Source organism: Lagopus muta, chromosome 3, assembly GCF_023343835.1.
Source record: "Lagopus muta isolate bLagMut1 chromosome 3, bLagMut1 primary, whole genome shotgun sequence".
Classification (NCBI taxonomy): Eukaryota; Metazoa; Chordata; class Aves; order Galliformes; family Phasianidae; genus Lagopus; species Lagopus muta.
Genome location: NC_064435.1, coordinates 14,268,661 through 14,292,212, shown reverse-complemented (window position 1 = coordinate 14,292,212; position 23,552 = coordinate 14,268,661). Strand labels below are relative to the sequence as shown.

General features: G+C 50.2%; 1 protein-coding gene across 1 annotated transcript in view; it reads right to left on the bottom strand.

Annotated features, from left to right (window-relative positions):
* The window catches only part of EXT1 (exostosin glycosyltransferase 1), a 164,083-nt gene extending 148,248 nt beyond the window's left edge, over nt 1–15,835 (bottom strand). Inside the window, exon 1 of the mRNA XM_048940758.1 lies at nt 14,643–15,835. Within this exon, the coding sequence (XP_048796715.1) occupies nt 14,643–15,586 (944 nt within the window). The 5' untranslated portion in view covers nt 15,587–15,835. The remainder of the gene's footprint in view (nt 1–14,642) is intronic.
* Between the last annotated feature and the right edge of the window lie 7,717 nt (nt 15,836–23,552).

Below are 23,552 nucleotides of genomic sequence, written 5' to 3'. Positions count from 1 at the left end.
CTCGGCTGCAGCTTCCCAAAACACAGCGCTCGTGGCATGGCTGCTTCTGGGCTTCCCAGCCTGCTGCTGACCCGGCACAGCTGGGTGCCAGAGGAAGCTGCAGCAGGGCTGGAAATAATAATAAACATCATAAACAACTAGAAAGCAAATAAATAAAACTGTTGGGTTTGTTTCTTCTGCTAATGTAGATGGGAGCACAGCTCTTTAATGGTCTGAACTTCCTATAGCAAGTAACACAAGAGACCTAAGCTGTCCGACCTTAGTCCAAGCTAAACCTTTATTCTCCACCCCACTGCTCTTCACAGGTCCACATTCATAACAAATTAATTTAGTAAGTGTCATCTACATAGAGGTTACCTAGATACTTTGAAGATAAGTGAATATGTGCAAATAGCACAGTTTCACTTATGTCACATCTAAAAGAAAATGTACCCAAAGCTACCACCCTGTAGGCAATGAGAAAGAATATACAGAATAAACTGAAAGAACCCACATCACGCTTATAGCACAACAGAAGCTAACAGCTTGGGTTAGGGGATACTTCTTCCCTCCACAGTTATGCTGGGAAACTAATAACCAATTACTCTGGAGATACAAAGAGGTTACATCAGAGGATACCCCAACTTTAAAACACAATTGCACTGTTGCAAAGCAAGGCTGATCTCAGAGCGTTCTGCACAAAGATCTGTACTCTCTAGAGAAGCAATGCCCCTGAAAAGAAAATAACAAAGAAATATGCATTCCAGACCTTTCACAAAAACTAAGTGGAGCATTATGCAGTAGAGGAGGGGGTCAAGCACCTCAGACCACTTGACTCGTGAATAGAAATGCATTCTGCAGTCTCTGGCACACACTTAGCTCATGTAAACAAGCCTTTGCTGCCAAATGACACCTTTACGCATCAGCCTCCAATCTGGCACTCATTCTTTGCTTCTTCAGAGGCTTCTTCAGATGAAAAACTTCTGGCCACAGAAGACAAAGCAGCTCACCTTCAGCTTACCTCCTAACACCTGAATGCTGCTAATGGCAATCAGCTGCCCAAAGACCCAGAGCAGCCACAACAGTGCTGTTAGAGACAACCAAGCTGCCTATTACACAGCATCCCCAGGTCAGGTCACCAGACAGGTTCAAGACATTTCAAGCAAAATTCATTTTGAGGGATTGATGCCAAAGCAGGGCAGCGAGAGAGGAGCTGGTCAAGGCCGGGGCTGGTGTCACCTAGGAGAGCCTCATGCTGCTCTGCTGGGCCACTCTCTGGGAGCAGCAGGCAGTGCTGAGCCTCTGGAGCATCCACATCCCTCTCACATCACTGAGCGCTTTGAGGCAGGCTCCCAGCCCCGCTGTTTCCAAGAGTGGGAAGAACAAAAGCAGCTGCGCACTGTGGTTCAGAATTACAGGGCTCAGCTCACAGAGAGAGCAGCACCGAAGTTGTGGTGGCTTTTGAGAAGGTTACAATTCACATAAAAGCTGAAAAGCTGTTTCCTCTCCTATCACTCTAATTAATTGTGCAAATGAGAACAGGGCCTAAGTGAATGTACTGCAGAGCGCGACTCCAAGGCGCCTTGCAGTCCTGCAGCTTTTAGCTTTCAGCACAAACACTCAAAATTCTGCTCACTGCTATTTTCAAGAAAAATAAACAAACAACAGGCTCAGACTGGGAGTTCTCCTAAAGGCTTTTTCCCCCCCCCCAATTTACCTTTAGAACAGTCATAAGCCATTAGCATGTCTCACTTTAATATCTAACTGGTTAAATGATCCAGCTTCACTTTTTCCCAGGGAAAGAACGCCTAGGAACAGGTCACTATCGCACAGTGGGTTCTGCAGTACCACTGGAGCACACTAACAGAGAATGAGGAAGCACTGCCCACCTGCTGCTCCTCTCCCTGCACCCAGGCCTGAAGGAGGATGCCATCGCTTGCAGGCATCTCCTTCTCCCCAGGGCACACAGAAGGATGCTCAGGAAAGCTGGCTCCCCAGAGCCAGCTCACATTTGGTGGCAAAGGGGGGATTACAGGCAGGCAGAGCAAAGCAAAAGGGCATACAGAAACACTGACCTTCTTCGGAATGGTCTACAGATTCCCCACTTAAGACTTTACCAAAGCTTTCAAGTAAAAACCCATTGTTTCGAGGGAAATTTTTAAAAGAAAAATAAAACACATCCTCCCCATCCCTGAAGATGCCCCAGTGCCTCTGTGTGTGCGCTCACGCTGACTCACACCCTTCCCAGAGGAAGCTTAAAACCCTGTGTAATTGATGCTCTACCAATTTGGAGAGGGGCTGGAGCCATACAAAGAGACCCTTTATCTTACAAACAGAACAAAACGAAGCAGAAACGAACTCATTCTCAGGCTTATAAAACAGGCCTTTACAGATAATTATGTTTTATTACTCTTCATTTTATGAGAATTGTGTTATACAAAACAAATACCAGATGCCTATTTGTTTCATATTGGGAAGGGGGGTGGGGAATGAATCTCTTCAAGCACTGCCGTAAGCAGCACTGCTTTTAATTAAACACAATAAATGCATAAAAATTAATGCTGTTTGGAACCAGCAGGTAGGAAGCAAATGTAAAAATTGTAGCCACTGAAAGAGCCTCTTGTCCCTAAGCTCCCATGGCAAGTGTCTGGGGCCTCCAGTTGGTTCTCTGGGAGTAAGGCTCCTGAGATGTGATTTTTTCTTAAAAATTAATATCCAACTCTGCAGATAACCAAAAGCTTAAAAAAAAGGAGGTGAGGAACTTAAACGTTACTGCTACTGAAATGACACACAGACTCAACGAGGAAAACCTGTGAGTTATAAATAAGCCAGCCACGCAGCTTAAACAGGAAGCTATGGGTTCAAATGATGGAAGATGAGGGTGAAGGCAAAGAAATGCAAAAGGATTTCCGGCAACTTTAAAATAAAGCAATCAACCAAAGCAGCAGCACTGACATCTCAATATGAGCTGGACTCTTTCACTTGCTAGGCTGACACAACAGTCCTCCAGAAACATGCAGGACCCAACCCCACAACAGAGACCAGGGACACGCACTAGAAACATGGAGAAGACAACTGGAGGGAGGCACACAAAGCACGCAGAAGCACAGAAGCAAGGATTGGACACAGCTCCTCAAGGAAAATAGAACATGCCCAACTTCTCAGCAACAGCCAGATGTCAGCGGTCCACCCCCACAGAAGAATCACTAGGAAATTCATTTCCTATTTGCACTGGTGGTTTCCTTTTTCATTTTAATTGCATCAAGATCCAATCATAGAGGGACAATAGATGCTTCTTTCTCAAGGCCAATACTAGCTGTGCATTGTCAATCCAGTTTTCAGCATCATGCCTGATACTGCTTTAATACTAACATTCTGCAAAAGAGTCTGGAATTGTGTTGGCAGGATCGTGCTCCAGTGGGAATCTTCTTCTAGAAAGACTTTGTGAAAGAGAGATTTTATAGACAGCGCAGTAGCAAATGCCAAACACGTAACAGTGGAATGGTTTCCATGTTTAGCTGTTCAATTCCAGGTTTCCCTGCACTGTAATTGTTGAGAGGGTCTCCTGTCCCACCCTCCACCAGTGCCTATCCTCAACCTTAACTGTCTCCTCATTATATTTGTTTACAAACATTCATTGCATTCTACACTTTCTTAGTCCAGTCAGCTAACTGTAAGACCCCAGTACTACTCAATACAATTATAGCAATCAGTGCATTGATTATTGTGAAACACAGTTATCCTGAGGATAAAGGTGAAGTCAACAAGAAGCAATGTTGTAAGCAGTAACTGCACTACCAGGGCAACCTGGGGCCATATCACCACCCCCAAGCCCGTAGCTCTCATTTCAGACACAACATGGATTTCACTGCTAATTATTTTACTGTGACCTGTGGCAGAAGGGTTTTTCATTAAAATGAAACAACATTAAAAATCCTTTTTGCTAGAAAGGTTTATTACAGGCTGCTAGAAGCAGCTACCCGAACAAAAGCAGAAAAGCTGTTTTCGTTGGAAATTCAGGGATGTTTCTACACACAAAGCCAAAGGACACGCATTCTAATCACCACATTTGCTATTTCAGCTTGCAGTGCCTGTGGCAGCTGGTTCGCCAGCAATGCAAGGGGAGTATGCTGGGCTACTGAGCCTGTGGGTGTTGCTGCATCACCAACCTCCTCCAGAGGCTCAAGTGTTCCAATGGCTCACCTCTTCCCTCCATCACTTCATTCAGTCACTTTCATCTTGCCACAACAGCAGTGCCATGAAAGGAAAGGGGGCAGTGGGAAGAATGTGCTAAAATGAAGCAAAAAAAGGATTATTTGGGACTGAAAAAGTCAATTTGACAGAGGAATCTGGCAAGAGCTGACACTGCGAGCCAGAGATGAAAGCACTATGTATGGGACCTGTGGTGCACGGACAGCAGTGGTGGCATGATTCTCATCAGAAAAACTCATCTCTAACACCTCCTGAGCACCACTCCCATAAAAGAGCCAGATAACAACCTACCACTACGGAATTTAGCTCAGATTTCATACACGACGACGCCTTGAGACACGTGGCCAAGTCAAAACTAAAACAAAATGGTTTTTAAACCTTTCTTAAATGGATCCACGTGCCAAAGCCAGCCGTGCAGCCTGAGAACATGCCAAGTAGTAAAGGGAAGGAGAACACCAGCCCGCGTTAAGATCTGTAGAACTGTATTTAAAAATACAAGCGGGAAATGAGGAGAGAGAAATGAAAATGAACAATTGCCTGAAATACTTCCCACCTTCAGAAATTCCCCCTAAAATCCCTACCTGCTCCAGTCACCTTGCTGCTATCAGATTTTTATTACTCTTACTCGCGAGAAATTCTGCGCACTTAACATGCAGGAGCGGTACCCGGGAATAGATCCTGCTGCCATAGATAATGCGGTTCTAAGGGAAACCCATCAATTGTTAATGGCCATGCAAATTGTTGAAACTGGAGAGTTATTCACAGTTATCTCACTGTGATTTGGTAAGTGTCCATGCCTGATGCGATCACTCACTTGATATATTATTCCATTACCATTCAAGCAGCAGCCTTACCTTTCGGTTTTAGGGGGAACAAAAAGGGTGAGAGAGAACAGGAGGGTGAAGGGCTGCTATTTGTTTTCAACTACCTTAAACAGCCACACGTACCTTCTCGTGAGAAGGTTTTACAGCACAGTCAATCTCTCTCTGAGACTACAGTCGTGACTTACTGAATTTCTTAAACCCCTCTGACCAGAAACTGAAGAAGTTTAGCACGCAGTTTCAGCCCCTGCTCTTGCAAAGCACCTCCTTAGGTTTCACTCAAACACATGGTTCCCACATCCTTTGTGGCCCTGGATTTTCAGGCTGCAGATTGTACATTTGTACATTTTCTGATCAGGGCTCTCTACTGCTTATGCAAAAATGTGCTGACACCCAGTAAGCTACAGGTGTTTCCTCAAACCCGTAATGCGTTCACTCTCTTTCGGCACCAACTTAGCAATTATTAATTTTCAGCATTACTGCAGCTCCAACATATTAGATGCCTTTTTTTGTTGTTGCTGTTGCTTCCTGCCTGTGATTTATTACTTTTAGAGAAGCATAGTTTGTTTTTCCATTTTGTTTGTTCGTTTACAAACAGCCCTTCGGGGGGAAATGTTATTCTTCTTTATAAAGTAATTCTGAAATCGCAGGATACAAAATAAATCCTGTAATTATGTTTCTCACTGGGATTAGGTAAATTATATTTAATTAAAAAAACCTGCTAGCACCCAGCACAACGGTCGGTGACAAATCGAGGAGATGAAACATTTATGTGTTTATCTTCCTGCTGCAGCTGATTGAGTCCCTGAGCAGGCACACCCATTCCAACCTTCTCAGACACAGAACCAGCCATTAAAACAAAGACTCGTCCTCCCCTCAAGACAAAGGTTCTGACTTCCAGAGGTTGCCCCTGATTTCATTCCTGCAGACTCAGCAGGGGGAGGTTCCATGGGCCTTGGGCAGTCACCCACAGAACTACCCAACTGCACCAGCAGTTTGGTGCTGTGACGGGCATCTGCCATTGTTTGCAGGGAAAGATCTGCTCAGAAGTCAAGACTTTATAAAGAGGATAAAAGGAAAGCAAGATTTGTAACTAAACTCCCTGCAGCTGCATGAAGGAAGCGCTTGGTGCCCATGGCCAGCAGGTCACATCTGCCCCAGCACTACAGCCAGAGGAACCCTGCTAACCTGCTTCCTGTGCACACTTCCAGCTGTAAACGCAGGAACCCACAAGGAGAGGCATTCTGCAGCAGCAGGGGATTTCCACAGCTTCTTCTTCTTCTTCAGGTTTGCAGTCACACTCCCATCCACATTCCTGTACCCAGCGTGATGTGGCCACACTCATCCTGCAGCGCTCTCACCAGGCTGGGAGCCTCTGTGTCCTACAGCTGTGATGTTTTAGGGAATCATGTACACTTGACACATCCAACTTGAGACCCACTGACAGCACTGTGGTTGTGTCATGCTCCATGCCATCATGGCAGCAGCTCTGCATCTGCCCCATAGAGGGGCCTGGCCCAGTCACAACCATCATGGCATCGCTTTTGGTTGTACATGCATTTGTGATCAACTGTTTCCAAGGATGAACACAGAAGAGTAATATCTCATCAAGAATCTCTAGTGAACACCTTGAGAACTCACTGTAAATTGCAATTGCCACTGCCAGTGCACCAGCCTGATACTGTAGTTTCACAAAAACAGGGACAGATAGCCCACTAGTTTTACTGCCCTCTTCTTAACGTGCATCTTAATGGAATCCAAATAATAATAAGTTCTGTTACTTATATACATTAACTTTATTACATATTTAATGAGGGCTGCTCCGAAAGTAATGCCTCCTATTCCATTATGTTGGCCTGTGACATCAGGGGCAGATGGTTTTGGTACAGCAGCAGAGGCTGACCTTTCCCACCAATATCCCGTTACTTGCTGCTGTCATGCAACAGATGGCAGCAGAGGGGCAATCTGACAGAAGAGTGTCTGACACAGGAGTGCGTATGAAGCAAAGGTGTGTTACCAAATTCCTCCATGCAGAAAAAACTGCACCTATTGACATTCATCAATATTTGCTGATTCTTCATGGAGCCCAGACAGTGGATGTGAGCACAGCAAGGCGCTGCGTTTCAGCAGTGGCAACAGCAAGTCACCTCCACAGGCTCTATGAAAATGCATAGCTAATAGAGGTGACTGTGTTGAAAAAGTGTTTTGTAGCTGAGACTTTGCTCCATTAAATAGTGTTACTGTGCTCTTTGTATCTGTTGCAGCTTCCATGGAAATAATTAAAAGGCATTACTTTCAGACCAACCTTTGCAGATGCAGCTCTGGACAATTTCTCTTCTCTCAGTGCAGCCCAAGCGAGACAAAAGGCTGGACATCCAGGATGGATGGACATCTACGCTCTTCTGCAGCATCAAAGAACTGATCGTTAACAGGACAAGGTCCCCCACACCTACTTTAAAACATTCCAGCACACATTTTCCATTTAGGACCCACTGGCAGGGTGCAGCCATCAGCGCTGCGCTCCGTCCTGCTGAGGAGCTGAGCAGCGATTGATCTCATTGATTTGTGTCCATGGGCTGACACAGCCGCATCGAGCAGCGCTAATCTGGTGGGAGGGGAACAGAGCTGCACTGCCTGCAGCCCAGCGTCCTGCCGAAGTGCTGTGCTGCAGCAATGGGACCGTGCTGGGATCACACGGGAGCAGCCAGACGCTTCTCCTGACCGTGTTTACAGCCAACACGCTGTCGAATGCCTAACTGTATAATTATAACCTATTACAATTATGCAAAAAAGTAACATTTCAGAAAGGCCTTCTCATTTCCCATTCTTAGCACTGAATACTTTTGTTTTGCAGCCAATCAACTAAATTAGCCCTAATTCTGCTTCATTCACAGACACAAAGAGTATATTAGAGAAAAAAAAGTGAACAAACAGGAAATTCACTTAGGAACATAGGAATTATTTTGTTTTCATCTATCTCTGCAATAGAAACCAGGGGGAAGGAAGCCCACTTCAGCACGGGCAGCTCTGCACTCCTTCGCAGCACTGTGCAGCTCTCTGTATGGCACCAGGACTGGCAGTGCCTCAGCACATGGGTGAGCATGACACTTAGAGCTGTCCAAAAGAAGCAGTGGGAAACAAAGAGTTCATATATTGAAACTGACCATGCACCGTGATCTACGAAACCTGAAAAAAAACAACAAATTAGTTTTTGTGTGATGTCTAGAGAAAATGGCACCTCCTTCCTCTCACGACTGAGGAGTCCCAACCTCCACAACTGGCTCAAAGTTATGTTTCCTTATTCCCATTCACAGTACTATTTTAGAAAGTCACATCACATTTGAAAGTCATCTAACTGCATATGCTCGCTTAGGTTCTTTCTCAGCAGAGCAGCTAGGCACAAAATTCTGCTGAGCAAGTGCCTGGATTTCTTAAAGCATTACTTCTCTTTCCTCATGTGAAACAAATCTCCTCTCTTTTGTTCTCATCTTGAATTCATTCCTCCAGCTAGGTTCCTCTACAGCCCCAGCATGCCCATCTCTCATCCAGCTGTGTGCAAGCCACCTCCCGCTGCAATTCCAGGACAAGGACTGCTTGGAGCATCCTCCTCAGCCTCTCCCAGTGCAGGAGTTCAAGCTGTGCAAACAGCATCTGCTCCACACACAGAAGAAAGTACCACTGCCAGCATGCTCTGCCTTGGACTCGCAGCCCCCCAGCATAACAGTGAGTGTAGGCTGGCCAGGACACCCATATGCCCCCAAAAACTAAGCATCCTGGAAAGCTGCAGAGCCTTAAATATAACCCAAAGTTACACATTCCTGTGTGCTGAACTCATCTCCCTACAACACGGAACAGGAATACGCATCTTGCATCATCCGCCAGCTACAGCCAAGTCCTTGAAAAAGAAAGCCACCAGAGCAGGATGTGGCCATTGCTTCACTTCCAGTTATCTGTATGCCCACCAACTGCTCTCCTCTGGGTATTACAGCAGTGTGTTTACCAAAGACCACGGAACTCTGTGGATTTGCTGAAAGAAACCTCACAGTGAGAAAGGGAAAGCAATCACAGATAATACTCCAGAAATCATCAGATTACAGCACATTCTCTTGACTCACATCTGTTGAGTAAATAAGTGTTTTGTGCCCACCAGTCTCATTTACTTCCCTCTCACAGTCAGCTGCCGTTTTCCTCTTCAGTGGACTGTTCCAAGGCTGTATATGGGCCAAATTGCTGGATTATTTCCAGCAGAGTCAAACTGAAACCCAAGTTTCAGTTTGATCTTCCAACACTAAGTTGGATGCAATAACTTTCCCAATATTGTACGTGCACTTATCCTTCTCTTGAGGCAGATGCAGGGCATGGGCAGCATATCCTTAAAATCAAAGAATCATTATGGTTGGACAGACCACTAGTATCATCTAGTCCAGCCATCAACTCATCACTTCCATGCCACTAAATCACATCACTCAATGCAACATCTACTCTGTTCTTGAACACCTTCAGGGACAGTGACTCCACAACCCCCAGCATCCTGTTTCAGTACCTCATCCCTCTTCCTGAGAGCAAATTTTTCCTAATAGCCAACTACGAGATATGGTTTAGTAGCTTGTGGTACTAACAGGAATGGGAGGGTGGTTGGACTAGATGATCTTGCAGGTCGTTTCCAACCTTGCAATTCTGTGATTCTGTGATTCTAATATGCAACCTTGCTACAGGCATCTTGCTAGGGCACAGCTGGTCTCAGTCCAGGCTAGAATCGTGACTTTCAGCTCAGTGTTGGTTTGGGTTCAACAAAGTGCCAATGACCCATTTCAGGTTTAATTCTGCATAATGTGGAAACAATGGCTTGGACCTTTTTTTTTTTTTTTTGAGTTCTGTTCTACTGCCACACAGTGATAATTGTTTATCAGTAAATTATCCTGCAACACCTCCATTTCTGCCTACAGAAAAAGGACCAGAGCAGCCACCTGCTGTAACAGTTTGTCACCACACAGCCTTGGGTTAGACGCTTGACAGGAGCGATGTAGAAAAGCCTGGAGCGAGCAATTATAACAATAACTCACCCCACAAGGAACTTTAATCACTCAGTTAGGAGGGAGGCTGGATGCACCCACAGGCAGAGTGCGTGACCCTGTGCAAGTGGGACGGATGATCAGACACTGGAGCATGTGGGATGGATGAACAGCACACACCTGTGGGGTGCCAGCACAATGTCCCCTTATGGCATGCATCAGTGACAATTACCATCCTTACCTTGGTGTCTTTGGGGGCACGTGCACTGCACCTTTCTCAAGAACTCACAGGTTTTCCCACCTGCTCTAACAGACACGTTAGGACACCCTGATATGCACTGAGCAGGGGAGGAACATGTTGCAACAAATGTTGTGCCTTACCAAGATGTGCTGAGGCAGGGGAACTTTGTTATTTACCTGCTTACTTCTCTTTGGAATAAATACATTGTAGAACAGGCAAACTTCCAGTTTCTTGAAAATTGATATGAAAATAAAAAAGCGGTCTGATGGGGACAGGCCTCTGCAGGAGCCAAGACACTCTGGGAAAACGCCCAAGGTCTCTTAGCAGTTCTTGAGTTTCACCCAAGCCCGAGAAACAGACGGGTGATATTTGGGATCCTTGGGCCTGTTCTGTCCCAGCTCAGCTCACTGCTCTCAGGGTCAGACCCGTTCCAGACAGACTGCACAGATATTTCTCAGCCCTGTCCTGAACAGCTGCATAAAAGCTGATCTCTAACACCACATCAGTAACGTACCTTCATATTCTAATAACAATGCACTGAAGCTCGAGGTGTTGAAAAAGGAATTCTGCGTTTGTTCAAAACACGCACATACATGCACAACATCGAGATTCTCATCACACGCTCAGCAGGCACGCCTGAGCCTTCCTGCATGTTTCCATGCCAGTCTTGTGAGCAGCACACTCAGCCCTAGTGCCCGGCACTTCTTTATTTTCACATGTGTACATAAGCTCCGGTGGGGAGGAAACAAAACTGAAATTGCTTTTCTTCCCACTGTGTGCTCACTGCACATCCCTGTAACCTTTGCTCGGGACGGTGCTTTTATGGCAGGAGGTGCAGCGGTGATTGACACACGTTCCACCAGTAGAGTGCACACCAGGTAAGCCTGCAGCGCACTAGGGATTACAGAAAGCAACACACATGCATCTGGCTGGGTGTTTTCCCCGTAACACCTCACACAAGCATGCTGAAGGCCCCCGTGCACCCTGCAGGGCTGTCCCAGATATAAGCACGCTTTCTGCCTGCATCTGGGCAGCCTTAAGCAGGTCTAAGGGCAGCCACTTCTTACCAAAAGCCCTCAGCTTCCTCTTGCCAGTCCAGTCCCATGCCATGCTGTCCCACAGCTTTCTGCTTGGTCTCGTGCTATTCACACTTCTTGAGCACTGACTGCTTGAAAAGCACTAAGTCTATGAAGAATGCCTAGCTACGCTACGTCTCCGCCACCACAAAGAAGTTTACGGTTGTCCAAAAATTTTGCTTACCTTCTCTTCTCCTGCCTTCTCTCTTTGATTCTGTTCATTATGTGCTCTGTTTTATTTCCCTCATCATTTCATTACTGATATTAACTACAGCTATCCTGCACAGATTCGGGAATAAAGGTGCTGAACAACGAGCCCTCACATTTCTGTGTATCTCTGCACTACGCACCCATTTTCTGAAGGCAGGGCTGCACAGCCAACACCACCACAGACAGCACTATTTACTCTCCTAGAAAGATCCCTATTCTTGTGTGAATCTACGCATCTGCCTTGATTAAATTATCACATTCTACAATTTCTTTCAGTATCCATAGCTATTTATATTACCTTCCAAAAAATAATTGTTTGGAACCAGTTAAGCCTGTACATGAATTCTGCCTTTGTTTAAAACACATTGTACATATGTATATATTTAGACCGTCATTAAATATTAAATAAGAGGCTGTCTTCAAACTTCAGCAGCACTGCTTGCTTGCTTAACCCTTTGTGAAAGGGAAAGTTCAAAGCTAAAGTCCTTCTGAGCAAGTTTGGGAACTGGTGGCAAAGTCTGACTGACAGAGCCAAAGGCATTGTGGAGAAACCAGAGGTTTTCTTTGTTTTCCTCTAAGTTCTGCTTGCTAGTAGTCTAATCGTAACAATGCAATTCATTTTGGTCTGCTTTATCTGCTGAGATGCGTAACTGGGATGCAGATTAACTGTAACATACAGACGGATCTTTCAGCACAATTCAGGGAGTCTAACACACACATGCTATCCTCACCTTCCCCCCAGTGAAAGAAGATGCTTTTACATTTCCCATGGGTAAGGAGGGCACCTTTCTTAGCTCTGTCATGTTCCCAGAGAGGAAGGAATATAACCTGCAGACACACAAACCTTGTTCAATCTACTGTGCAGTAGATAGATCTCCACAATGAGTAACTTACAGTGCGTGCTGCACTGAGGGTAACAGAACACACCCCACCTCACTGACATGAGATCACTGTGTTTTACAATCTGACCACCTGGTCAACCCAGCTCAGTCAGCTCTGCCCCTCGCATCGAGCCAACACATCAAGGCCAGCCCTCCATGGAGAGGGCATCGATGCTCACCTCAGCCCTGCAAAGTGCTGCAGCATAGGAGCAGTAGAATGCTCTGTGGCCCTCCCAGTCCTACATGGACATGCAATTATGTGCATCTTGGAGAACGCGCTTACCCTTTCCCCGATTAAAACCTCAAAGACACATTGTTGGACCTGAGCTGAACAAGCCCTACAAAAGCTTTGTGTGTGTGGTTCTCAAGGCCCACAGTTTTCTCAGGCCAGCAAAGGTCCAGCTTAGAGACACTTTCAAGCACCACAGTCCTACTGATGGTCAGCTGCCAGAATAGTCTGAGCGGAGTCCCTGAGCCTTTTGCCCAGCAGAGCAGTTACATGCCCTTGGGATGTGACCTTGTTAGGTTTATGGAGCCAACAGAACTCCAGGTGGGGTCAGTGCCCTAATGGTGAAGCAGAACCGAGCATCAGCAGATGGCACACGTGGCTGCTGGCTGGCACTGAGCAGCACAGGGCAGCAGCACCACAGAGGGATGCTCTTACCAGACACAAGGCCAAAGGGCTTCAGTAACCGCTCGGTATGGTGTCTGAGCGCCAGGAGCTCAGTGTGCCTCAGCTCTTTGTATCATCTCATTTTCTGGTAATAATCTTTTTCCACTTCCTGTCTTACCCAGCGGCGCTGCGAGGGAATGCAGAAGCCACCACCAGCACGGCACAGCTGTGTGCCAGCAGGCAGCATGGCACACCTCTGGGGGCTGTGTGTGCACTCAGCCCTGAGAAATAGGCAGCAAAACGCAAAGCTTAGGAGGAGAGCTGTATCTTGTATTAGGACTAAATGCTACGGCTGGGGGGGAAAAAAGTTCTTACTCATGTCAAACAACGGCCGGTGTTTGTTTTTGTGACAACCAGACAACGTGGAGCACAGTAAATAATGCAGACCTTTCGTATCTCACAGTTGGCTCAGATTGCTCCTCCTCTGCCAAACGACAGCACACCCTGAAGGCCACGGTCACAGCTCTGCTCTCCCAGTGCCCGCAGGGAGACCCATGGGACCCCTGTCACCAACAGCGCAAATTCAGCTCAGCATCTCCACGCTGCTTCTGCTTTTCATTCTGTATCCCCACTGGGTTTTTTCCACGCATGCATCATTGCATCCCCAACCACTAAAAGCTTTCTAACAGCAAGTGGCACTAAACGCCTAGCATTTTGCTGCTGCCTCCCCACTCCGGGGCAGATTTACCAGGATGGACCCACATTTTGGTGTTCTCAAACCAAACCCTCCCAGCCCCCGTGGCCGCTTTCGGTGGGAAGTGAGCGGCCGACGGGAAGTTCTGCTCAGCGCCGATGCCACGGGAGCTCCTCCACCACTCCTCCCCAGGAGCGTTTCCACCCACGCTCACAGAGCGTTGCAAAGCCCTTCCCGCAGCCCCACCACGCGCCGCTGGCTGCACGGCACAACGCCGCTCCGCTCGATTCAGCGTCTGCCTCCTTCAACGTGGAAACCGTTCTCACGGAAAACTTCACTCTGCAGGCAGTGGTGCTGGTCAGCATTTAGATCGACTGCACGCAGCTTAATCAGCACGGCAGCGCTGGAGGTAGTCCCTCAGAAGCGATTTTCCCAGCAGCTCTACACACAAACCTGAAAAGCATTCAGGAAGGTAACGGCACGGCGATCCGGTACTGCCGGCACAGCACAGGAGACAGCCGGGACACGGAGCGCTAAACACAAACCGCGCTCACAGCGCTCACACATCCTCACACACAGATGTAGGCACTCGCACACAGGGCATCAGCACAGCGTTTCCCTTCCCTCCTTTCTGTCCGGCGTTGTCAGCTCCGGCCAAGAGCCGCGAGGCTGTGACACCCGGCAGCGACCGGTGTGGCAGCACCAGCCCTTGGCCTCCAACTCTTTCAGCTCCGAGGCAGGGCACTGCTCGGGGAGCGCCAGGTGCACGGCATCCCCAGCAGCACCTCTGCCCCCCAAGGGCCACGGACACTCTGCTGGGCACGGTCTGCTGGCCGTCACCGCGTGGAGCAGCCACAGACACACTGACCCACCCGCGGGACCCCGGCTTCAGCGCTCACTTACTTCTCGTATTCGGTGTTGTCTCTATCGCAGCGCGAATCCTTGTGCTTTTGCCAGTCTTTGCCGTGCTTGCAGGTGGTCAGGAGGACAACGTCCTCCCCGTTGTGGACGTGATATAAGGCATTCCTGGTGTCTGACCCTATCCCTGTCAGGTACCTTTTCCCCTTGAATACCAACATGTACTTCCTGAGAGGAGGGATGGTGTTAAACCTCAAAAATCCCTTCTCCCCTCCTGTCCTAGGGTGATCCTTAGAAAAGAGCGGAATAGAAACATCAAAATTGGGTCTGAAGTTCTCGGTGCTGATGCTGGCTTTGGCCAGCATGGCCTGCCCGATGTCAAAGCCCACGTCCTCGGTGTAGTCGGGCCAGGTGCCGGAATATAAATTAAAAATCAAGTGATTTCTCCCATTGTTCCACAAGTGGAGGCTCTGCACTTTGGAGCGGAGGTTGTGCACGTACTGCGGGGAGAGCTGGTCCCGGTCCAGCGTGTCCAGGCTGAGCACGAAGAGACACGCCTGGCTGGGGTCGGAGGTGTAGAAGCGGGAGCCCTCGATGGCCGCCAGGACGTTCTGGTAGCTCTCGGCGATCTTCTCCCCCTTCTGCTGCGGGTACACGTAGACCTTGAAGCCGTTTTTCTGGCAAAGGGCGAAGTCGAAGCAGGACTCCATGCGGCAGCGGCGCCCGCGGTAGAGGCCGGCGCTGGCGTCCCGCCGCTGCCGGGGGGAGACGCGGGCGCCGCCGCCCTCGGGGCCGGGCGCGAAGGGCCGCAGCGCGTCGGGGAAGCGGGGCCAGGGCCGCTCGGCGCCGGGGCCATGCCGGCTGCTACCGGGCGGCGCGGCGCGGCGCGGGGCGCGGGCTGCCCGCAGCTGCACGCCTCCGAGGTAGAGCAGCAGGGCGAGACAGGTGCCGGCGGAGAGCAGCGTCAAGTAGCGTTTTTTGGCCTGCATGTGTCCGGCGGGGGTCCGGGGGGCTGCGGAGGAAGGCGGGGGCGGCCCGAGTTCGCCGGGCGCCGCTCTCAGCTCCGGTCCGCCATCTTCCCGCCGGCAAACACTTCAAACTCTCTTCGCCCACCTCCGCTCGGCGCCTTTCCCCAAGCCGCGGGCTGGGGCTGCGCATGTGGGCGACCGCCGGAACTTTTCGCCGCCGCTCTCTCAGGGGCGGCGGGCGGCGGCGGGCCGGCGGCGGCCCGGCGGGGCGCCCCGCATGCACTCAGGGGCCGGCCCCCCGCGCGGGGCGGGCACCGGGGCAGCCCCGCTCCCGCCTTCCCGGCCCTCTCCTCCGCCACGCTCCCGCCTCCCTCCCTCCTCCCTCCCGCCCGCCCTCCCTCCCCTCTCCGCCGCCGGCTGCCGGCCCGGCGGGGCGGCCCCAGCGCTCACAGCCGGCGGGCGCCGCGCCGCAGCCTGACGAAGCCCTGCATCGCCCGGCGCCCCCCGCCCGGCCCCGGCGCCGCTCGCTCCTCGCCGCGCGGCCCCCGGGATGCGGCGGCGGCAGCTCCCGATCCTCGCCGCCTCCTTCTCCTCCTCCTCCTCTTTCTTCCCCGCCCCTCCCGCCTTCTCCCGCCTCCCCCGGGCCGAGGCTGCCGAGCCCCGCGCCCTGCCTGCACGCCCGCCCGCCCGCGGGCCGCGACCCCCGCCTCAGCCGGCCCCCCGCGCGCCGCCCCCACCCCGGCCCCGCCGCGCTGACCTCATCCAGCCACGCAGCCCCGCGCCCCCATTGGCGGGGCGTCACGTCCGGGGGGGCGGGGCTTCCGCTGCACCCATTCATAAGCCGCCGCCGGGCGGGGGGCGCCGCCGTGCCGCCGCCGCGGGGACGGGCGGAGGGGTGGCGGGAGCGGGTGTCCCCATCCGGGTACCGTGGTGGGGTTGGCTGCGCTCCTGCGGGCTGAGAGTTCTGTGGGGTTGGGCCCGTCTGTACCTGTGGCTGGGAGATTTCAGCAGCCCCGCGCAGTTCACGTTGCTCCGGGGGTCGGCTTGGGCCTGGCTGGGGTTGACTCAGCCCGCTGTTGCTGCCGCCCCCTGCCGAGCCGGCACCGTCGTGCTGCGTCGCCTCGGGGCTGGGAGCAGGCGCTCGGGGCAGACCGAAAAACAGGAGGAAAAAAAAATAAATAACAATTATTTAACAAACATAACAAAATCCAAGAAGAACGAGTGTGGCTGGGGGCGGTTGTCCCAGGGCTATTGGGTGAGCGGTGCTGGGCTGTGCTCAGTGCCCGCCCTGCCCTCTGCTACCGCCGCCGCTTAGTGGAAGCGATCACCCAAATGCTTGAACGTACTTTTAGCGATGTTGTTGTGCATCGTCTCTTCTGCTCCTTGGCACCTGGTTCTGTGACTGGCAGCCCGGTGCGCTGGGAAAGCCTTGTGCTCACGGGGGCAAATCCGTCTGACAAACCTCAGAGCAGGGCTGTAGGATGGGACAGGAGCATGGTGAGCAGCCCAGCTTGCTATAGCTTTGCCCGTGCGTGAGCCGCTCTGTGAGGGGCAATTGCACCCCCAGTGGGTGTAAGTGCTTCAGTCATGTGAGCTTAGCCACCAAGCATGATGGAGTGTGCTGGGGACCCCATTCTCTTTCATGTCCCCGGGGCTTCTGTTGTGTTTTCTTGTCCCCCTCCGCTTCTGTGGAGCTGAGAAGAAATTATGTGCGTGGAGGCACTGTGCCTCTTCAGTGAGGAGAGGGACAGCCTGCTGCGGAGGGCACATTGCTGGCAGTGAATGGGGTTGGATCTGCAACTGGAGCTGAGAGGAGAGTGTTCCCTTCTGCAATAATTCGTTTGTAGAAAGGACTGCTGAAGGAAGGAGGCCAGGGTTTGAAGCAGAAGAAAGGAGTGAGAATGGTAAGAAAATGTCATGTTCACGGAGTGAAGCGTTATTGATAGCTAGCAGAGATTTGGGTCTGGGGGGCAGAAGTTTTGGCCTGAGACGTGATGGTGAGGAAGCAGGATTAAATATTAATGTGCGTATTAACCCTGTAAGCCTTCCTTGCAACATTTGTCACAGCCCACATGCCAAAAGTGGGATGCTGCTGAAGAAAAAGAGGTCAGCTTCTTGAAAGGTGAACTCAGGCTGCTTGCAGAGGCACCTTCTGTCAAGTGCAGGAAGATGGAATCCCATTACTGTCTGCAAATTAAGCCTCTGGGGACCGGTTTCAAACAGAAAGCAGCCTGCAAGCTGTGCTGTCTGTGCCAAGAACTGTTGCAAGCTGATTTTGAGGATCGGGTGCAGGTGATTTCATGGCACGGAGGATCTCCTCACTGCCACAGGAAGGATGCTTCCTGCAGAGCTGTGCCACACTGGAGGTGCTGAAGCCATTACCAGCTTCATAATATAGACTTAAGTTTTAAAATGTCTGGATCTGGACACAGGCTGAAATGACGTCATTTTACAACATAGTGAAATAAAACTCTCCAGATCACTGCTGCTCCACCTGTGCCATATGATTGCTGTGAGTGGGCCTGGATGACATGGCACTGGGTGCACCTGGGGAGGTGTGTGTGTGCCCCTAATGGGGCTGTTAAGCTGTGGTAATCACTGCTCTTTCTGAAGACTGCCTTTACAAGCCTACCATTAGCTGCTGTTTGTTATTGTTGTGGGCATCACAGGTGCTGACAGAACCAGGAGGCCTGGCTGTGGCCTGACAAGGGCTACCGGCCCTTCTGACCCCAGTCCTTCACCTTTTGTGCCCTTCCACCTGTCCAATCTGCATTAGTCACCCCAAGCCAGATTTAAAGAGGTTAATCAGAGAGGGCTTTTTTTGGGGGGCCTTCCTTCTGGTGACCAGGTGCAGGCTTTGATGCCTCCAAGTTGTAATTGCACGGAGTTCCCTGCTCAGCCACCACGTGACTTGTTGACTATGAAGTCCACAGTATCTTCCAACTTTCCTACATAAAAATTCCTTACTGCTTTGCACACTTGGATACACCTTCTTCGTACCTGCTGAGTAATGTCCCTGACTCACCCAATGGACATTCCTCCATCTCCTTTGCCTCTAGGGTTCAATCTTGGGTCTTGGAAAATACTTTGAAATCCACATAAAACGTAAGAGGAAGTGCTGGAATGCTCCCATCTCTAACTAAGCCCCTCAGTTTTTAATCCAGTAACTGTGCTTAAAGTGTTTGCCTACATAGGACGCCAAAAGTGACCCCCATGTGTTCACCTTACTGAAACTGCTTTGCTCTGGCTCCTTGTAAGCAGGATTCAAGCACCTTCAACACTTGAACATCCGCTTGTTTCCTGCATTTTTGTTCACATGCCAATGCATGCATCATTTTTCACCAAGCTGACACGGGAGGAGCCACTTCAGGCTGACGCCCTGGCTTCAGGACCCGTTACACTCCCCGCAGTGCCACGGATGTGCCTGGGGTCTAATTCAGTTGGTACCACAGTGAGCCTCTGGTAGGAAAATCCTCCCACACCTCAGGGAGGATGCTTCAATGCTTCCCCCTGGCCGTGGCAAGCCGAGCATCTACACGTTACTCCTCCATGCCTTATTGCCCCACGAGAAGCACCTGGTTCCTACACCTCTTAGTAAATCTGACTCTCTGTGGGGTTGTAGACTTGCTCAAGTACCCCGCTCTCACCAGTCTGACCCCCTTTTTTTGTCTTCTTTTTTTCCACCTTGAGAAGTGCTGAGCTCTATCTCTGGCTTGGTGAGGCTGTGCAGAGCCTCATCTGGGCTAATGGTGCCGTTAGGCTGTCTGCGGGCCTTGGGTTTCCCTCTGAGAGGGGCTGATGGTGCTTCCCCGGCTGACAGGACACCGTGAGTGATTTATCGCTACTGCCGAGTGTGTTGTGATCCTTGAAAGAAAAAGCAGCATCAGAGCACAGAACAGCTGAGATACTTGGAAAGTCTCAGTGATAGGCATGCATGCTGTTAAACTGTGTCACCCATGGCTTAATTAGCTCCGACTGCCAGCCTTTGTGGCATGGATGCGCTTGTCATGACCAAGTGCAGCCAGGGTTCCCAGAAAGCTGAGAAAACCTTACAAGGGCCTGGAGTCATGGCATGAGGAGCTTGAAGGAAAGCAGCATGGTTCTCATGGGTGCTCAGCACCCACAGATCCCACCTCGGGTGAGGTGAGCTGGGCGCTGGAATAGGCTGCCCGGTGGGCATGGCCCCTCAGATGTCTGAGTTCAAGAGATGTTTGGGCAACGCTCTCAGACATAGGGTTTGAATTTTGGGTGGTCCTATGTGGAGCCAGGAACTGGACTCTGTGATCCTTGTGGGGCCCTTCCAATTTAGGATGTTCTATGATTCTAGATGTACACACAGGAGCTGTAGAAAACCCCTCCCCTGAGAGCTGTGGGAGAGGTGCTGACTCCTTGCTGACATTTCCCTACCTTCTAATGGAAGTAGCCTCACTCAGTGCTTGGTAGCGCCGGGTTCAACTTTGGAAGGCCTTTCTGACACCCACTCCCTGCTCTGTGCAGGTTGAAGGTTGGTTTACTCTGCCTCAACTCAGCCTTTTTCCTGGGGTTGTATTGCTTCATCAAAAAAGAACAAAGTGGGGGGAGTGGAAATGAGGGAAAAAAGGCACACTTTGCAATAGTAATTTGTGCAATGATAATAATGCATTAAAATAATTTCTCAGCTTGGAGCAAATTACAGTGATCTTTGCTCCACAAATTAATACTAGCATTATGGTTGTTTATCATGTCTTGGTAATATCACATGGGAATAAAAATATCAACTCTTACTCGTATAAATAGCCGAGATGTAACTGTTTGAGCTTCAGCACTGCAACAGCTGTTTCTCGTGTCCTCAGAAATAATTGGTTGTTACAGAGGCTATTTAAGTGTAAGAAACTGACTTTGGTTTTATAATTAGTTTATTTTTAAGGAAAAACATAACTGCCCTTTGTTAAGGAGGTGAGGATTTTAGGTGGGGTGGAGGGACAGCCATTCAGGCACTGACTTACCGTGACATGAAGCAGACAGTAAAACCAGAGGCTTTGTGACACTGAGTTACTAATCTCACAGCAGAGCTGTGCTGGAGGAAAGCCAGCTTTCCTGAGCTCGCTGTGGGGTCAGGCAGGATTCGGGATGGAGCAGGATGGCTGTGTGAAGTAGCTGTGCTAGCCATGATGGTAACGTTTCAGGGGTTCCTCAGGGCAGGTTCTGTGGTTTTAGTGCATACGTCCTTCAGCGTTAGGTCTCTGGGTGCAGCCAAATTTGGCAATACCTGGAGCCCACCAACATGTGGGTTTGGACAAGAGGAAGTGGTTTCAAACTAAAAGTGGGGAAATTTAGCCTAGATGTAAGGGAGAAGATTTTACATTAAGGGTGGTGAGGCACTGGAACAGATTGCCCAGAGGGGTGCTGGACGCTCCATCCCTGGAGACGTGCAAGATCAGTGTTGCATTGCCTCTTGCTGACAACAGATCAGGCTGTAGGGGCTCTGAGCACCCTGCACTATCTGTAGGTGTCCCTGCCTATTGCAGAGGAGGTGGACTAGGCGACCTTTAAGAGTTCCTTCCAACTCAAACAATTCCGTGATTCTATGTAACACAGTGTAGTCAGGTAGGTCTGCCTGTGCTGTCCTAGGGTTGTGCCACTTGTTCCTGACCCCATGCACCACCAGAGTATACGTTGTGCCAGCCACGTCTGACCTCCTGCATGCAGCCAGGCTCAGCCAACAGCTCCTCAGGTCAGCCAGCAGCACCAAACATCTCAGCAGTGGCATTCAGAGCTCTTTGCAAGAGCACGCACTGTCTCTGCAGCTGCCTGGCTTCATTGGAAGAGCTCTCCGAGAGTGCTGGCAGCCTGCACAGAGCCCGTTTGTTGGTTCTCCTTCCTTCAAGGAGTGATAACTTCCAGATTTACTCCCTTTCTAACTGAGCATCTTTTGAAGTGGGTGTAGAACTATTTAAATAGCTTCTGTGGAGGTGGGATGAGAAATTGCTCTTATTCCGTAGTCTGCAATCAGCACCAAACAAGCACTTTTCTCCACTGCACACACAAACAGGCAAGCAGCTGCCAGCAGCCTCAGCACTTTAGGTCTGATTTTCTTCTCGCTGCTGTAAGGCGAGAGGAATTCCACCGACATCAACGGAGTTTCAACAGTGTCACTGCAATTTGGTTTTATTTTTAGTCCACTTAAGTCTCTATATTTGTTTGTTTGTTTGCTTTTTCCAAGGAGTGCCCAGTGGCAGCATTCTGTGAGGAGGTGCCTGGGCGGTGCAGCCCAACCCTGGGCTACAGCATGGTTCTTCATAGAATCCAGAATCTGGTGAGTTGGAAGGGATCCTTAAAGGCCATCAAGTCCAACTCCCCTGCAATAAGAAGGGACACCTGCAGCTAGAGCAGAATGCACAGAGCCCATCCAGCCTGACCTTGCATGTTTCCAGGGATGGAGTGTCCACCACCTCTCTGAACAACCTGCTCCAGAGCTTCACCACCCTTACTGTTAAAAACCTTTTCCTTATATCCAATCTAAATCTCCTCTTTTTTGGATTGAAACCATTTCCCCTCATCCTATTGCAAAGATCCCGCTAAAGAGTCCATCTCCTTTTCTTTGCCCAGCCTTTGGAAGAGGCAGGGACCAGCTCCATGATCCACCTATTCCCAGTGTCCAAACTTCCTCCTTTCCTCCAGCCCAGGGCTCCAGCTGGGGGCTGCCAGTGTCTCACAGGAGTTGGGGGCTGTGGCTCATCCACTCCTCATACAGAGCAGAAATGCAGAGGAAGCACAGCACAATGGTGGGTCATCAGAGCACAGCGAATCTCTGGTGGCTCTCAAAGAGCCCTGTACCCAACAGGAGCACAGCCAGGCAACCCAACAAAGCCCAACAAAAGTTTGGGCCACTGCAGAGTCAGTTCTGACGCTGGCAATGTGTGGTGTGTTCGTGCACCACTTTTTTTCCCTTTGGTGCAAACATGGGTGGCAATCTGATTAGCTTATGATTCACCATCTGGCTAATGTCCCTCCTTCCCCCAGTCCCCACCTGTTCAGATAACTACTACAGTAGTGTAGGCTGTTGACTCGAAATAACTTTTCCATCCCCTTGTGTAAATGAGCTCTGGAAATTGCTCTAACTCTGGTCCACGGGTGGAGGTTGTAACAATTTAACTTCGCTGCCAACAGCTCAGCCTGATGCAAAGCTCCATGTGGGCATTTAAGAGGAAGTGAGTTCACCTGGAGCTGATTCTCCTTGACCAAGGCTGAGGTCAGATGTGCTGTTTTGGGAGGGCTGGGTCTTCTGCCCCAGCACTGCTCCTTCCAAAGGCTGTCACTTCCCCAACACTGCCATTCAGGGACATTGGCACCTCACCAGCCCTGGGGACACGGCCGAGCCTGGCAAAGCTGCCCAAAAGCAGTGAGGACCCCAGGTGGGTTGGAGCTGGTTGCCTGCACTCAATTGTGCTGAGATCAGCAACTGTGAGCCCACCTTTGGTCCTCCAGCCCCGCGCCACTGCTCATCCTCTCTGTTAAGTCAACACCAGTGAGTTGCCCCCGTGGCCCCGGTGGGCCCTTTGTGCCCCTTTAAACAGATCGATTGGGCTCAGGGCAAGTTCATAAAAGACCTAACTTATGTAAACAATGCAGTGCAAGAAAAAAATGGAAGTGGGGGAGAAGGAATGCTGGTGCTGAAGTCACCAAAGGAATGGTTTATTTAGAGTGATAGAATAGAATCATAACATCATTAAGGCTGGAAAAGACCCCTAAGATCAACTAATCTATCAAGCTACATCCCTCAGTGCCACATTTATTCCCAAACTGACCAACTGCAAGAGGAAGGTTATAGCTTTGAGGCTCTCATGACAGATGCATGCCAACCTCTGTGCTCACACCCTTGAGAAGACCATTAGGTGACCTAACCCTACCCCTAAGCCTGTGCTGTGAAGAGGACACGGTCTCCAGAGGCCACTGTAAGAGGAGCAGCTGCGGCCAGGAACTGGCGTTAGTGCCAGGGGAGGTGGAT